Source organism: Ictidomys tridecemlineatus, chromosome 2 (assembly GCF_052094955.1).
Source record: "Ictidomys tridecemlineatus isolate mIctTri1 chromosome 2, mIctTri1.hap1, whole genome shotgun sequence".
In the NCBI taxonomy this organism is placed as follows: domain Eukaryota; kingdom Metazoa; phylum Chordata; class Mammalia; order Rodentia; family Sciuridae; genus Ictidomys; species Ictidomys tridecemlineatus.
The window spans coordinates 107,146,034-107,162,106 of record NC_135478.1 but is presented as its reverse complement, the minus strand read 5'-3'; the positions used below and the strand labels follow the sequence as shown (position 1 = coordinate 107,162,106).

The 16,073-nt window shown below is 52.7% G+C and overlaps 2 protein-coding genes across 7 annotated transcripts in view; one reads left to right on the top strand and one right to left on the bottom strand.

Moving 5' to 3' along the window:
- Pole (DNA polymerase epsilon, catalytic subunit) overlaps positions 1-6,082 on the top strand; it is a 47,641-nt gene extending 41,559 nt beyond the window's left edge. For 2 of the 4 annotated variants that reach the window (XM_005336349.5, XM_078039468.1), the window contains 7 exons: positions 802-973; positions 1,775-1,906; positions 2,007-2,200; positions 4,412-4,612; positions 4,899-5,024; positions 5,520-5,609; positions 5,685-6,082. In XM_005336349.5, the coding sequence (XP_005336406.2) occupies positions 802-973; positions 1,775-1,906; positions 2,007-2,200; positions 4,412-4,612; positions 4,899-5,024; positions 5,520-5,609; positions 5,685-5,798 (1,029 nt within the window). In that variant the 3' untranslated portion in view covers positions 5,799-6,082. The other 2 variants (XR_013434928.1, XM_078039467.1) reach the window with 2 other exon arrangements.
- A 1,668-nt stretch (positions 6,083-7,750) lies between these two features.
- On the bottom strand, positions 7,751-10,949 carry P2rx2 (purinergic receptor P2X 2). Of its 3 annotated transcripts, XM_021733942.3 has the most exons (12): positions 10,604-10,943; positions 10,344-10,479; positions 10,186-10,257; positions 9,979-10,054; positions 9,800-9,896; positions 9,588-9,668; positions 9,357-9,495; positions 8,977-9,107; positions 8,760-8,850; positions 8,574-8,639; positions 8,419-8,496; positions 7,751-8,217 (listed from the first exon to the last, which is right to left on the bottom strand). In XM_021733942.3, exons 1-12 carry the CDS (start codon positions 10,777-10,779, stop codon positions 8,122-8,124), a joined length of 1,239 nt encoding a protein of 412 aa, XP_021589617.2. In that variant the 5' UTR covers positions 10,780-10,943; the 3' UTR covers positions 7,751-8,121. The 3 variants fall into 3 exon arrangements, with proteins under 3 accessions (XP_021589617.2, XP_077895600.1, XP_077895601.1); XM_078039474.1 differs by having other exon boundaries at positions 7,751-8,496; positions 10,604-10,939; XM_078039475.1 differs by lacking the exons at positions 9,979-10,054; positions 10,186-10,257 and having other exon boundaries at positions 7,751-8,496; positions 10,672-10,949.
- Between the last annotated feature and the right edge of the window lie 5,124 nt (positions 10,950-16,073).

Sequence of the window (16,073 nt, the reverse complement as noted above, 5' to 3'; positions counted from 1 at the left end):
GTGGGACAGATGTCATGTGTGAGGCTGAGACACGCATTCAGCTGGTACTGGAGTGCCCAGGGGACAGCTGGAGGTGGGTTGAGAAAACAGGCCTGTGTCCTCCCTGGGTTCCTCTTAGAGGACCAAGAGGGAGCCACCAGCAGGGAGCACATGCCAGGAGCTGGGGCCTTGGGAAGGAGGAGATGGGCAAGGCTGCTCTGCACACCAGCCTTCCTGAAGACTTCAGCAGGGTTAGGACAAAGCCTGCTGGGGTTCAGAGAGTAGGAGGAGAGCCGAGCACAGGAGTGGACATCTGTTAGTGTCTGTACACAGAAGCTAATGCACTGTGGTGGGAAGGCAGGACCACACTTGGGGAACTTTGTAGCCGGTCTTGCATGGAATCAGGTGCCATTCCAAGAAAAGTTTCTTTTTTATGAAATAGGGTCTCGCTGTGTTGCACAGACTGGTCTTTAGCCCCTGGGCTCAGGCAGGTGGTCCTCTGGCCTGAGGCTTATGCCACCCACCTGGCTATGGAAGATCCTTGGACTCAAGAGAAGGGAACTGCATGCTAGGAAGCCCTGGTTAATTCTTCCCTCTTGGGAAGTGGGAATTTAATAATTTTGCAGCAGATCCTCTGAGAGAACTGCAATCACCTTCACCAGGCCTGCTACACTGGTTCTGGAGCCCTGCAGAACCTGACTTGGGCACAGGGATCTGGACACCCAGGCTGGAAGAGGCCTCTCTCCCACGCCTTGGTACCACTGAATCTCATCACTGCCTGCTGCTGCTGCAGTAGGCACACAGGGGTTGTCTCTGTTCCAGCAAGAGCCCCAGAAAGGAGAGGAAGCAGAGGATGAGCAAGAAGATGAGGAGGAGCAGGAGGAAAGTGTGGAGGAGTCCGAGGTAGAGGACCTCCTGGAGAACAACTGGAACATTTTACAGTTTCTGCCACAGGCAGCTTCCTGCCAGAGCTACTTCCTCATGATCGTTTCGGGTGAGCCGGAGCGTGGGCCAAGGGTGGAAAGCCAGGTCTACGTGGAGCCACTCCAGGGGCAGGAAGGGCTGTCTTCCTCCAGGCCACTGCCTGCCAAGACCCACCCCCAACCATGTGTCATGGAGGGTTTTCCTGCTGCCGAGATCTGTTTCATGTAACGCGGCTGCATTCATTTCCTCAGAACACTTGTGCATGTGCACACAATGGTCAAAAGAACCCCAGCACATCCAAGTCAGCTGCCCATTGCTAGCCTTCAGGCCTCCCTACTGTTGCAGGAAGCCCTGTGCCTTGGCTGGGCTGAGGGTGAGGCTGATGAGCAGCTGGGCATGTGAACCAAGCACACCCTGTAGTTCAGGGCACTTGTCAAAACAGCACTTAGTGACAAGCACGGCAGGTTAAAAGGTCAGCAGGTAGCCCTCACACCTGTGGTGGCAGAAATGGTTTTGGCCTCGTGTTTATGTTTTGTTTGCTGCTCTTTGAGTCTGTTCTCCAAGTTGTCTCTTGAAATGTCCCAGAGCATGGGCCTGGGAGTTCCAGAGGAGTGTGCCGACACAGGTCAGCCTCATTGTGGGAGCCCCTGTCTGTCTCACCCTCTAGCAGGAGGGCTGGGCGTCAGACTGGCTACACACTGCTCTCCGTCAGTCCATTTCTCTAATTAACTCTCTCAACTCTTCTGAGGGCAGCAGATAAAGGCATCACCAGCAGTGTGGCCACGTCTGCCTGGTGGTCGGCCTGACCGGACACAGGCCCCTAGTCTGGGACAGCCCCCCTCTGAGCCGCAGTGTGCCTGCCTCTCTGCAGCGTACATCGTGGCTGTGTACCACAGCATGAAGGAGCAGCTGAGACGCAGTGGCCCGGGCACCACCCCTGTGAGGAGGAGGGGGGCCAGCCAGTTCTCCCAGGAGGCTGAAGGGGCAGCCGGAGCCCTCCCTGGTGAGTTCCTTGCCACAGCGATCTAGTGCTGTGTGCCTCGGATGGTCTGGGTGGGCATGGGAGGTGCCCAGTATCAGGGTGAGCCCTCTTCTCTTCCCAGGAATGATCACCTTCTCTCAGGATTATGTTGCAAACGAGCTCACTCAGAGCTTCTTCACCATCACTCAGAAGATTCAGAAGAAAGTCACAGGCTCTCGGAGCTCCACAGAGCCCTCAGAGATGTTCCCTGTCCTCCCTGGCTCCCACTTGGTGCTCAACAACCCTGCTCTGGAGTTCATCAAATATGTGTGCAAGGTCAGGGGCTGCAGAGGCCTCTGGGCTCAGGCAGCCAGGGCGCTGGGGCCCTGCCCTCGTGTGGCCTGAGCCCATGGAGCAGGCCAGTGCACAGGTGCTGCCCGTGAGGACAGAGGCCCTGAGGAGCCAGGGGTGGGTGAGTGGGTGGAAGTCACAGGCGAGGTGGAAGCAGGCACTGGGACAGGGAGCTTCTGGGCCACCGGCCACCAGTTGGCTCAACCAGGAGAAGCTGAGCTCAGAGACCTATTAGGTGGCATGGGAGCCTGCCTAGCGGGGAAGGCAGGGGGTCCCGGGAGGGCACAGACTGCTCGTGGTCTAGCCATGGGGAGGGAAGATTTCCAGCTCGGGTTCCATCCACAGCTCACCTTCAGGTAGGTGTTTTATGTCAACTGAGTCGTGCACATGGGTGGGGTAACGAGGCTTGTGTCCATGCACCCGCTGCCAGGATCCAGAGGTGGAGTGCTCTAGCCCTCCCTGTGCCCTCCCCAGCCCTGACAGCCAGTCGGAGATGGTGTTTTAACATCACAGTGGGTGCACTCTTGTGGGGTGCAGGTGTGGACGTGTTCCTGGTGGGTAGGGTGGTGACACCCACCGTTGTGGTACAAAACTGTCACCCCCAAAATACTCCCCCTTGGCACCAGCCACCCCACCCTGGATCCCTGACTGTCCCTCCCAGATGCTGAATAGGTGGAGCCCTATAGCCTGGGGGTCTGGCTTCCTTGACTCTGCAGTGAAGTGGGACCCCCCTGGTATGTCAGAGTGGCCTTCCCTTGGCTGCTCATAGCTCTGGGGCAAGGACATTGGGTTGCTGTCCCTTTGTGGTAATTAACAACTAAGCAGCCATGAAACACCTATGGCTTTTGTGTGAACGTAAATCTCATTTATCCTGGGTAACAACCCAGGAGAAGAATTGCTGGGCTGTGTGAAAGTATGTTTGGCATGGAAAGAAAGTACCAGGCTGTTTACTCAAGTAGCGTGTGCTCCTTGATGCATGGCTGGAGTTCCACTCTTTCACCCTCTCCAAAGCCTGGTGGTAGTGGTTTTTGAATCCCAGCTGTTCAGGTGGACATGCAGTGGGATTCGCTGTGGTTTTGATTTGTACTTCCCTAGCAACTGCTGATGGGGAGCACATTTTTTATGGGCCCGTTGGCTGTCCATGTCTTTGGTGAAGAATCCAGATCTCTTGGGTTTTGTTTTGTTTTTTTGAGTGGCTGACACCTTTTTGTTTTGTTTTTTTCAGTGCTAGGGATTGAGTCCTTAAGTGCTGCCAAGGCCTCTGCCCCTCAGCCTCAGCCCTTGCCCCTGGTTTTTCCTGTTCTTGAGAGTTCTTTGTATGTTCTGGACACAAATCCCTTGTCAGATATGAGTTGTGCCTCTTGTGTCGTGAGTGAGGAATTTTTGCTTTAAAGACACAAAGGTTTCCTGCTGTTTTCTTCTCCAAGTCTTACAGTTCAGGATTCTACAGTGGTCCGAGCTGAGGTGTGTGTTGTTCAGTTTCTTTCTTTTTTGTGGCTCTGGGGAGGAAGCCCGGGCCTCCCATGCCAGGCAAGTGCACTACCACTTCCCTGCAGCCTGCACTCTTGCCTGAGCCCCAGGAGGGGCTGGAATCGAGGTGTACCCCACTGCACCCATCCGAGCTCACCATCCTGCAACATACCTGTTGTAGGCCTGGGTTCCTAGTCCACAGAGGGTCCCCAGTTATTCCAGGGCCACTGGTTTTGTGTCTCTGGCTTGGATATCAAGGCGAGGTGGCCTTCCAGGACGAGTTGCAGCCCCCTTTGCCTGCTGGAAGGTGGTGTGTGGATCCAGCATTGCTTCTTAAGACATCTGGTGGGTCACAGGGAATCTTACATTTCCTGTGGAGGACTGTCACCATAGGGAGGGATGGGTTGACACCGTGAAGCCATGCTGATGAGGGCTCCAGTGTCGCCGGGCACGGTGGCCCACACCTGTGATCCCAGCAACTCGGGAGACTAATGCAGGAGGATCGCAAGTTCAAAGCCATCTTCAGCAAAAATGAGGCCCTAAGCAACTCAGTGAGACCCTGTCTCTAAGTAAAATACAAAACAGGGCTAGGGTGTGGCTCAGTGGCTGAGTGCCCCTGAGTGCAATCCCTGGTATACCTCCTGCCTCACCAAAAAAAAGAGGGCTCCCGTATCTCCCGCAGCAAGACTCCCTAGGAGCTGCTTCCTGACGGTGTGTCCTCCACAGGTGCTATCTTTGGATACAAACATCACCAATCAGGTGAACAAGCTGAACCGAGACCTGCTTCGCCTGGTAGAGGTTGGTGAGTTCTCCGAGGAGGCCCAGTTCCGAGACCCCTGCCGCTCCTATGTGCTCCCCGAGGTGATCTGCCACAACTGCAACTTCTGCCGGGACTTGGATCTGTGCAAAGATTCCTCCTTCTCCCAGGTGGGCTGGTTTGGGTATGGGGCAGACAAAGCTGAGGCCATGGTCCTGCCATCCTGCTGTCCACCCTGCTGCCTGCTGGCTCCCACAGGTCAGCTACAGGCTCCTCTTGAGCTGTTTATGCCAGAGGTTGTCCAAAGGTGGGGGCCCCACAGGTGATGAGTGCCTCCCCCCGGCGCTTCTCCCTCCAGCCTCTTCCCCCAGCTTTGTGGTGGAGGCTGCAGACATGCTGTGGCCCATGGGGCTGTGGCCACCACTCAGGCCCTCACCCCTTACCCTGCTGTCCTAGGATGGAGCTGTCCTGCCTCAGTGGCTCTGCCCCAACTGTCAGGCCACCTATGACTCAGCTGCCATCGAGATGGCCCTGGTCGAAGCCCTGCAGAGAAAGCTGATGGCCTTCACCCTGCAGGACCTGGTGAGCTCCCTGTGGTCAGCACAGGAGTTTCTGGACACAAACTTGGCACTGCGGGAAGCTGACCTATGCATAGGTCACCCTTGTAACCTTGGGGAACCACCCCAGCAGTCAGTCCCTGCCCCTGAGTCCAAGTGACAACGTTCTATTGACATCTGTTGGCCCTGCCCTTCCAGGAGGGGGTGTGGGTGCAGCAAAGGCTGCTCAAGAGAGCATCAGGAGCAGGGGCTTCCACAGCACCTGCAGCCAGCACTGGGTCCTCCCAGAGACAGGCCTGGTTGACAGCTGGCATGGACAGAGGAAGCCCCAGGACTTGGTGTCTACAGCCAGGTGCCTGCAGCAGGGCCAGTGATGTGGGAAGGAGCCGACGAGATTTTGGTGTCATTTATAACAGATCTGAGTTGCGAGCAGCAGGGAGGTGAAGCTTATGTCCTCTCAACAGCAAGGACAGAGCTGCTGGTGGGTCTGGCATGGGGACAGGCTGCTGCCTCTTTTCAGGTCTGCCTGAAGTGCCACGGTGTGAAGGAGACCCACATGCCAGTGTACTGCAGCTGTGCCGGGGACTTCACCCTCACAATCCGCACTCAGGTGGGCGCAGTTGCCTGCTCAATCCTCGGCTCCTTTCCCTGGTAGGACCAGGTGTCACTGTGTCTTGTCTTACAGGTCTTCATGGAGCAGGTTGGCATCTTCCGGAACATTGCCCAGCACTACAGCATGCCACACCTCAAGGAGACCCTGGAGTGGCTGCTGCAAAAAAGCCCTCAGCCAGACCACTAGCAAGCCCCAGCCCTAGACACCGCATCCTTACAGGCACCCTCTGCTCCCCGTGATGTCCCACTGACCACCTGACTTCCAGTCTCTTGGAAAAGCAGACCGTCCAGGGAATGGGGTAGACCACCAAGAACATGCCAGGGAGTGCAGAGGTGGCGTGAACAAGCTGGAGCGGGGAATGACCCTGTCCTCCACATTGCTGCAGGCCCCCTTCTGAGACAGGTCTTCAGGCAAGAAGCCTCTTGGGTCCTGAGGGGTCATTTCTGCCAATAAACACACTTTGAAGCCTCTGTTGCTTTCTGCACCTGCCAATGAGGTGGACAGGAGTCTTACTTGTTCAGTGGAAAACAAATGCCTGTGAGGGCCAGGCTTTTGCTTCTCTTTGTCTGCCAGAATCAGGAGGGGAGGGTCCTGGTAGACCTGTAGGTTGGTGAGCAAGGCCTGAGAACCCACAAGGAAGGGCTCTAGGTATGTGGTTTTTTTAGGGACCTCCTTAACATTCTGTTTCAGCCTGGAAGTCGGAAAAGTACTTTCTCACATGCAAGATTTAGGCTCTTTGTGAAGGGAGGATGAGAGAAGAAGAGGAAAAAAGCAGTCCCAGGGCAGCTTCAGGGACCCGCCCACACTCCCAGGAGTGACCTGGCCTGTGACCTGGCATATTCTGAGGGCTGTACCCCAGGTGCAGGTGCAGAGGCTCCCTGCGTGCGCTGAGGCTGGTCCACCTGTACAACAGGACTTGCCCTCCCACTCTGCCAGGTACCCACCCCCTGGACTTGCTGCGCATCTTCCTCTAAGCCAAGTGTGGCCTTTTCTTGCACAGGCCCAGGCCACTTTATCAAGGCAGTAGACAAGTGTTAAATAAAACATAAACCTGCAACCCCCCAGGACTCAGGCCTGGCAGAGGGGTGGGTGCCCTGGGGCCAAGTGGCAGTTCACTCCAGACCCTCCCTAAAGTTCCTCCTGCTGTCACTCAGCTGTGCCTTTTCCACACTTTTGTACAAAAAGGTGGAGGTCTCTGGAAGGGTGGAGGGCTGAGCTTCTCTCCCCAGGCCGTTTGAACCCTGAGAGCTCAGGCTGCCTTTGGGGAGAAATCCGATGCCCGCCTGGTCCTGCTGGCTTGGAATGTGGACTGAGCCGAGCTGTGCTGAGACCTCCTGAGTGGGGATCAAATCAAATTAGGGCGAGGGAGAGGAGGCGGGGCAGCTAACTAGGCTTCCTGGAAGTGAAGCTGGGGAAGATGGGGGAGGGACAGTTGGGTACAGCAGGACAGGCTAGCTGGGCACAACTGAGACAAGAAACCTGAGCCTCGGGCCCTGGTTCCTGAGCTGCAGCCAGGGACCCAGTGGAAAGGCCAGTTTCTCTAAAACTAGAGCAGACATCTTGTGAGCCAAATACGAGGATGTCACAGGTGTTTGGTGACCCATGGAGGCTGGAGTTGCATGAGTGCTGGGAGCCAGTGTTCCACTACTTAAAAAGACCACCAGGTGTAAGGACTCAGGAGCTGGGACCAAGGCCCATCTAGACTCAGGCACTGACAAAGGTCTTCCCAGCTCTTTGGCCTTGGAAGGACATACCACCCTGAGACCTGGTGTACTGGTCTATGGGGTGGGGTACCATCTGCCATGGGCATTCTGCACAGCGCCTTGCCACTCTCTAGACATTCACCGCAGAGTCACATCCTGGTCTCAGTCCAGCAAGCGCCACCACACTGACACAGCACCCTTGAGGATGCAGTAACCAGATTATCCTCTGGCCCCAACATCCCTAGTGCCAGCTCCTGGGCTCAGTCCATCACCACATTGCTGTTCCCCAGCAGTGGCTCTGCCTGTGCCCTCTGTACCTAGGCTGGTTGCAGGGGAGATAACCCAGGCCGTGGGCAGTGAGCCAGCAGAGCCCCTTGACCAGGTACTATCTATACTCCTGGACTGGTGGCTTTCCCCCAGAGAACAAGGCTAGAAGGCACCAAGCACAGGTTTATTGGACTCAGCATGCTGCAGCTTCTAAGGGCAGTTTGGGGTTATGATATTGTAGGTGTGTGCTTCAAGAGCAGGAACAGAGCCCCCTTAGATCTCAGCTCTGACTTGAGGTCCCAACAGGCTATGAGAGAGAATGGTGAATAGGAAGGAAGGTGACAAGCCCTGTGGGTGTCCACTGGCAGGGGGGTTGGCAGGCCCTGAGAGGGTGGGGAGACAGGCTTAGGACAAGAGTAAGGCCCCCTTTACATGGAGTCCTTTCATGGGCTCTTGGCTACTGAGGTGGGTGGGTCCTTGGTACTGCCAAAGCAGCTGGGCTCTGGCAGGGTCCCAAGCTGCAGCAGTGAGGATAGGAACTAGAGTTGGGCCAGGCCTCTGGGGTCTGCAGGTTTGGAGTCCTGCTGAGCCAGCCTAGAGGTGGGCAGTCCAGCCTGCTGATCCGGGGCATCCATCTGCTCAGACAGGGAAGAGACAGGGCAAGGCCGTGGGGGCCAGACAGCCGGGCCTAGCTTGGCCCCTTGCTGGCCCTCCTGGCCTGACAGAGGGCTGGGTGGCTGGGCCTGGGAGCAGTGCCTGGGTGGAGGAGGGGCCTGACCCAAAGCAAGGGCAAGGGTCACAGGCCAGCTACTGGTGGACTGGCGTGGTGTACACACCTTGTCGAATTTCTTATGACTGTAGACCTTGTTTTTGTTCATGAATGTCAGCAAGATCCAGTCGCACAGGAAGGATCCCTGAGATCAGCAGAGACCAGAGAATAAGGGCCTGCAGACCACCCACCCCCCACCCAGCCCCCAGGTGGGCTCCTTACCACCCCGATGGAGGTCAGAGCAGTAGCCAGGTTAATGATGGTGGGAATCAGGCTGAACTTCCCTGCCTGGGGAGTATCTTGCTTTTAGACCAAACAGCCCTTGGAGCAGGAGTGGGGCTCATGGGAGGGCTGGGGACCAAGTCAGCTCAGGCACCCAGGACTGGCCAGCCCCAGGGGGGTGTGTACCTGTCCGTGCACAATGACATCGATGCGGATTCCGTAGGCTTTGATGAGTGTGCGGGTGGTAGTGCCATTTATCTTGTAATACTTGGCAAACCTAGGGTGGAATGAGCCAGACGCTGTCCAGGCTGCCTGCACACCCTTCCTCTCTGGGGCCACTGCTGGAGGGCCAGGGCAAAGGCACTGTCCATCTCCTGGGCCCAGATGTCCCGAGCACAGGTACCTGAAGTTGTAGCCTGAGGAGGCAGGAACGTGCTTGGGGTCCAGCCTCCGGAAGGAGTACTTGGGGTTACATTCCGACGCAGACAGGTCCAGGTCACAGTCCCAGTTAATAATGGCCCCAATGACACCACCCTGTTGGGGGAATGGGGGATGGCAGGGAACCCTTGTGGCCCAGCAGCTCCAGGCCAGCATACAGGGTGCAGGTGAACACCTAGCCTTAGAGGCCATGTGGGCTGGTGTCAATAACTGAGCAGACACATGCACAGGTGGGTCAGCCAGTCAAGCCTCTCCTTCCCAAATGCAGCCAGGGCTGGTCCAGACAGGAGGGATGTCCTCCTGAGTGGCAGACGCTGCCCAGCCTTGCCGTCCCACCACCCTCACCCTGTGTGCAAGCTCTGTGAAGTTCTCCCCTGCCTGCTCCACAATGAAGCCCAGCTTGAAGATGGGACAGTAAGGGTCGGAGACGTAGTCGAAAGTGCAGTGTTTGAGGTAGTCATCCTTACGGTCTGCGATGTTGCCCCTGAGAAGCAGCAGAAGGCAGAGAGGCCTGTGCCCCCAGGCAGCAGCCCCTCCACAGTGGTCCCGTCAATCATATGCCCTGCTGGCTCTTACTTGGAGAACTGGAATTTGGGGTAGTGGATGCTGTTCTTGATGAGGATGGTGAAATTGGGAGCCATTGAACCCAGAAATTGGCTGAGGAGGCACAGACAGGTTTAGTCACCGGTCCCAGAATCCCCCTTCCACCCTCCTACGCCACTACTCCTGCCCTCCTCCACCCATCTGGACTCAGGTCAGAGAGGAGAAAGGAGCTGGGCACTGCACACCTGACAGAGGCCCCATCCTCCACTGGGCACCAACCGGACACCTCGCAGGTCTTGGAGGCCCCGTGGTAATAGGGTACGCATCTGCCAGTTCGAAGTCCTATGGAGCAGAGGCTGGCTAAGCTGCCTATGGGAGGCAGCTCTGCCCTGCTTCCCCACTGCCCTCCCTGGTGCACACTGACCGTTGCCCAGCATGTCCAGCTCCCCAGCCACACAGTCGTTGTCCGAATGGCAGGTGGCATTGTGGACCCTTATGCTCTAGGATGGAGACCCCAGAGTCAGAGACCAAAACCCTGCAGGTGGTTTAGAGTTCCCCAGGACTGGAGAATGTAAATTAATGTAATTAATACATTAATTAATGCAATCCCCAAAACAACCAGTGGCCTCACCTCTGGGCAGATGCCCAGGGTCTGGAAGGGTGTGACCTCGATCCTGGTGATGATGCTGAATATGCTGCCCCCCTGTTTGCAAAAAGAGGAGGCAGTGGTCTAGACAGATTGCTGTGCCTGTACTGTGGGGGCGCGGGGGCTAGGGGCGCAGGGCGCACCTCGGGGGGCTTCACATACTCCTCCACGTCCCACACTTTGTGCTCCGAGGTGGTGATGCCCTTGACCTTGGTAATGATGGAGCTCTCGGGTCCTGTCTCGCTGTCCTGGTAGCTCTTCTGCACGATGAATACATACCTGCGGGCAGGGCAGCACCGGTCCTAGGCGGCCTGGGCGGGGCTGGAGCCTGCTGCAGCCCGCCCCTGACCCAGAGCTCCCGACCCGACCCACGCCCCTTCCCGGCCCGGCCCGGCCCGCGCACCACACGAAGTAGAGCAGGATGAGCAGCTGCACCGTGCGGTACACGACCCCCAGGCGCCGGTTCCTCACCACGATCACCTTGGGCGTCTCGTAGTCCCAGAACGCGGACCAGCAGCCCCGGGCCAGGCGCCGGGCCGCGGCCGCTCCCACAGGGACCTTGGGCTGGGCGGCAGCCATGGCGCGGCCCCCACTCGGCGCCCGCACTCCGCGGGAAGCGGTGACCGGTCGTGCGACACCCGCCGCCGCAGGGCGGACGCCAGGAAGTCTGCGGGCCCCGCCCCGGGGTGTGGCCTCGAGTGCGCCGCTGAGCTCTCCGCCGGACCCCAGGATCCCAGCAGGTGTGGCCAGGTGGGCTCTGGTGGCGAAGTGGGAGAGCCCGTGCGCAGGAGCGGCCTCTGACCCCCCAGGCGGGAGGAGTGGCGTCGGGGCTACCTGCCCCGGCAGCCCCTGGTTTCCACCAACGCGCGCAAGCACCAGCGCGGTCCTCTAGGCTGGATTGCTGTGGCTCCCGGTTGTGCTTTTGTCCACTTCGGACTCATTTGCCTCTGCAAACCCTGGTAACTCTTTGCATTCTCACCCTCACCCGCCCACGTTATTTTGAAGCAAATCCTAAATATCAGTGTTTCACATAAGTATAAATGTTTACATTTTATCTTTTTTATGGAGGCGAAATACACATAACATAATGAACCACTTTGTATATTTATTTGGTACTGGGGATTGAACCCAGGGGTGCTCGCCACTGAGCTACACTCCCAGCCCTTTTTATTTCTTGAGACAGAACCTCACTAAATTGCCCAGACTGACCTCCAACTTGCGATTTTCCTGCCTCAGCCTCCAGAGTCGCTGAGATCATAGACACGTGCCACTGAGCCTAATTAACCATGGTAATTGAACAATTCCATGACATTTAGTACAGTCATACTAGTGTGCAGTCACACCTCTGTCTAGTTCCCCACTCCCCAACCGCCTGCTCTAACAACCGCTGATCTGCTTTCTCTCTATGGGCTTTTCTGTTCTCTATTTCCTATGAATGGAACCATATGGCTTGCATCTGGCTTCATTCACTTGGCATGATGTTTCCAAGGTTCACCCAAATTGCACCATTATCAGTACTTCACTTTTCTGTGGCCAAAAAAAATATTCCATTATGTCCATATATCTAGACACTTTGGTTGTTTCCACCTTTTGGCTATTGTGAGTAATTCTCTTCTTGCAAACAAAAGTTTTCTTAGCACTATTACATTTACATTTGGCAGGAGGTTGCCTCCCTACCTTGAATCCCTAGGCAGTAAATTGCAAACTAAATTAGAACATAAACTGAAATGTAACTTAGAAGTATACTTTGTAACAAATGCCTGGGTCTTGTGAGAAACAAGCTGACCTGCCCAACCCCAAAGAATGGGCAAGGAGACATCAAGTACAGAAAGGAAAAAAAAAAGTGAGACTTTAATAACAGTCTTGCAAGATCCGGAGCCTGGGGGTCCGCAGATCCAGAGCAGTTACAATCAGTGTTTTATCCCCAGAGCACAAGGTCCCTCTCCTGGTTCTCATTGGCTGAGTACATGTCTTCTTGAAGTCGCCTAGATTTTACTGTCTCCTGTTGAGATATTTAAAGAAATATACCTTTAATCGTACCCACCTCCCCCTTTGTTCTCTTGTGGTAGAAAAACTTTGTAATCCCAGTAGCTTGGGAGGCTGAGACAGGAGGATCTAGAGGTCAAAGCCAGCAAAAGTGAGGTGCTAAGCAACTCAGTGAGACCCTTTCTCTAAATAAAATACAAAGTAGGGCTGGGGATGTGTCTCAGTGGTGGTTGAGTGCCCCTGAGTTCAATCCCCGGTAGCCCCTCAAAAAAAAAAAAAAAGAAAGAAAGAAAGAAATATACATTTAGCTGTCCCCTCCTCCCTTTGTTCTCTTATGACAGGAAAACCTTGAGGTGAATGCTTCTGACATATACGCAGCTCTAACTTCTTTATCTAAGTTACTCTCTCTCTCTCTCTCTCTCTCTCTTTTTTTTTTTTTGGAACTGAGGATTGAACTCAGGAGTTGCTTAACCACTGAGACATATCCCCCAGCCCCTTTTTATACTATATTTGGAGACAGGGTCTCACTAAGTTGCTTAGGTCCTCCCTAAGTTATTGAGGCTGGCTTTGAACTCTCAATCTGTCAGGAACTGCCACATAGGAACCGAGCGCCCCTTAGCCTTGAGTGATGAGTTTTCTTATAGATTCTTGTAGATTCCTTGGGTGTTATAGATGTATGATCACATCATCTGTGGATGGTTTTACTTCTTTCCAACTTGGATGCTTTTCTTTCTGTCTATCCAGTTACTCTGGCTAGACTTCCAGTATAATTTTAGATAGCAGTGATTTAAGTGGGCACCCTTGCCTTATTCCTTCTCTTACGGGAAACATTTCCAATTTTTCACCATTGTGTATGATGTTAGGTGTGGATTCTTCATAAGTGTCCTTTATCATGTTGAAAAAAATCTTGTCTATTACTAGTTTTCTGAGAGTCATGATGATAAAAGTGTATTGAATTTTGACAACTTTTTGTGAATCAATTAAATGGACCCAGGATTTCCCCTTTGTTCTGTTTATGTGCTATATCACATTGATTTGTGTTCATTACTTATTTATTTTGTGGTTCTGGGGATCAAACCCAGGGCCTTGTGCATATGAGGCAAGCACTCTACCAACTGAGCTATCCCAGTTCATTATTGACACACTCCTGAGATACTGGAATGACTTCTACTTGGTTGTGAGTCTGAGCCTTTCAGTATTCTGCTCCATATAGTTGCTCTGATTTTGGCGAAGATATTTGCATCTATATTCACAAGGGATAAGGTCTGCAGTTTCCTTTTACTCTAGTATCTTTGCCTGGCTTTGTTATAGGGGTTTGAGGATCTTAGTCTCATAGAATGAGTCCATTTCTTAGGAAGAGTTTGACAAGGGTTGGTGTTAATTCTTTAAATTGTTAATTCTTAAAAGTTCTAACTTTCAAAATTTAGAAGTGTTAAAGAAGAGGAAACAATTCTCAATACACCCTGTGAGGTCAGTGTTACATAAGAAAAATGCAGAACAATGTCCCCTGTAGATAGAGATACAAGAATTCCCAATGAAATCAAAGCCACTCCGGCAATATCACCAACTGGCCAGACTGGTGATATGAGCTGGGTTCAAAGGAGCTGGCTGTATCAATAACTAAGAAAACGGCAAAGAAACCTCACAGCACATGAACATAAGTTTCTAAGGCAGGACAGCTTGGTGACCCAGCAGTCAGCTCCAGCACTGGAAGGAGCAAGAGAGGGAACACACCTGGAACCTTCTATTGGGGAAAAGACATTCAAGAATATTCCAATCGAATAAGGCAAGGGATTGGGTTTTGAAAGGTGGAGTCTTGCTTGCTGATGTCTTGAGGTCAGCAGATTGACATCTTGGAAAGACACACCCATCTCAGGTGCTGCGTGGGATCACAGGCAGAGCGAGAGGAAAGGCACACATATGTCACACAGCCCAGTCAGACAGCAATGTCAGGCCAGTCCCCTCATGAGCGCAAATGTGTATAGCTCACACACACAGCCCATGGCTAGCTCGTGACATGACAACATACAAAAGGCTTCATGCCTCATCCAGGTGGGGTTCTGGGCCTCTGGGAATGCAGGTTAATTATATATCCCCAAATCAGTGCCATTATATACCACAAGAGTGAAATAAAAGACAAAAGTCACATGATCATCTCAGTAGGTACTAGAAAGCATTTGAGAAAATGCAGCACTTTCTGATAAAGACACTCAACTAATTAGGAATGAAAGGAGTTCCCTAAACCTGATCAAGCATTTGTATGAAAACCCATAGTTAACATAGTGGTTGTCCCTTGTTTTCAAATTGTAGTAAGAACATCATATGAGAACTATCCTCTGATGGAGTTTTTAAATGCCCAGTACAGAATCGTTGACTGTTGGCACATTGTAGAGCAGACCTCTAGGACTTATTCATTTTGCATAACTGAAACTCTACACCCCTTAACAGTGACTCCCCAGCTCCCTGCCCTCCTGACTCTGGCAGCGATCCTCTCTGCTTCTGTGACAGCGTCACTCTTGATAGTTGAAACAATGAATGCATTCTCTCTACACCAAGGGCAGGACAAAATGTCTCTCTCGTCACTCTTGCTAGATAGTCACTGGAAGCTCTTACAGAAGCAAGTCGGCAATAAAAACCTGGAGAACCTGGAGGAGAGGACGAAGGACACCTGTGTCCACTTGCAGGGGGCATGATGTCCAATGGAACCCTCGGAGCACTGAACAACAAGTGCAGCAAGGTTTTGGAATACAAGATCCATATACAAAAATCAGTTGTATTTCTAACACTTGCAATGAATAATCTGAAAATTAAATTAAGAAATAATTCCATTTAAAATAGCATCAAAAAGAATAAATTAGGGCTGGGGTTGTGGCTCAGTGGTAGAGCACTTGCCTAGCACTCGTGAAGCACTGGATTAGATCCCCAGCACCATATAAATATAAATAAGCAAAATACAGGTATTTTTAAAAATGACACCATGTTTTTTTTTTTTTTTTTTTTTTTTTTTTTTTTAAAGAGAGAGTGAGAGAGGGGGACAGAGAGAGAGAGAGAATTTTAACATTTATTTATTTTTTCTTAATTCTCGGCGGACACAACATCTTTGTTGGTATGTGGTGCTGCTGAGGATCGAACCCGGGCCGCACGCATTCTAGGCGAGCGCGCTACCGCTTGAGCCACATCCCAGCCCCGACACCATGTTTTTTTAAAAAAAATAAATTAATTAAGAATTGCCAGGCACAGCAATGCATGACTGTGTTTCCAGCAACTAAGTAATTCATTCTGCCCCATTGCTCCAGGTTTTTTGCCTACTTGCTTCTGTAAGAGCTTCCAGTGACTATCTAGCAAGTGCCAAGAGATGACATTTTGTCATGCAAGTTCCAGGCCAGCCTCAGCAACCTAGTGAGACCCTGTCTCAAAATAAAAATTGAAAAGGCCAGGGTGGTAGCTCAGCTGTAGAGCACCTCTGGGTTCAGTTCCCAGCACTGCAAAACAAATACACCAAATGTTTAGGAATAAATTTAAGCAAAAAGTAGTACACATATAATCAAATCATACCCTGAAACTAATAAAACATTTTTTGGGGGTACTGGGTTTTTGAATCCAGGGGTACTTTACCACTGTACTTTACACCAACTGTTTTTGTTTTTTATTTTGAGACAGAGTCTCAGTAAGTTACTTAGGGCCTTGCTCTGGATCTGCGGACGCCCAGGCTCCGGATATTGCAAGACTGTTATTAAAGTCTCACTTTTTTTTTCCTTTCTGTACCTGATGTCTCCTTGCCCATTCTTTGGGATTGGGCAGGTCAGCTTGTTTCTCACAAGACCCAGGCATTTGTTACAAAGTATACTTCTAAGTTACATTTCAGTTTATGTTCTAATTTAGTTTGC

Bases quoted from the DNA above. Each gene is read 5' to 3' on its own strand.
- P2rx2 (XM_078039474.1), bottom strand. From the start codon at position 10,779: ATGGCTGCCGCCCAGCCCAAGGTCCCTGTGGGAGCGGCCGCGGCCCGG. The intron at 9,496-9,587 runs GTAAGAGCCAGC...GCTGCTTCTCAG, and splicing joins CCCAAATTCCAGTTCTCCAA to GGGCAACATCGCAGACCGTA. The intron at 8,851-8,976 runs GTACCTGTGCTC...ATTCCACCCTAG, and splicing joins TCCTCAGGCTACAACTTCAG to GTTTGCCAAGTATTACAAGA.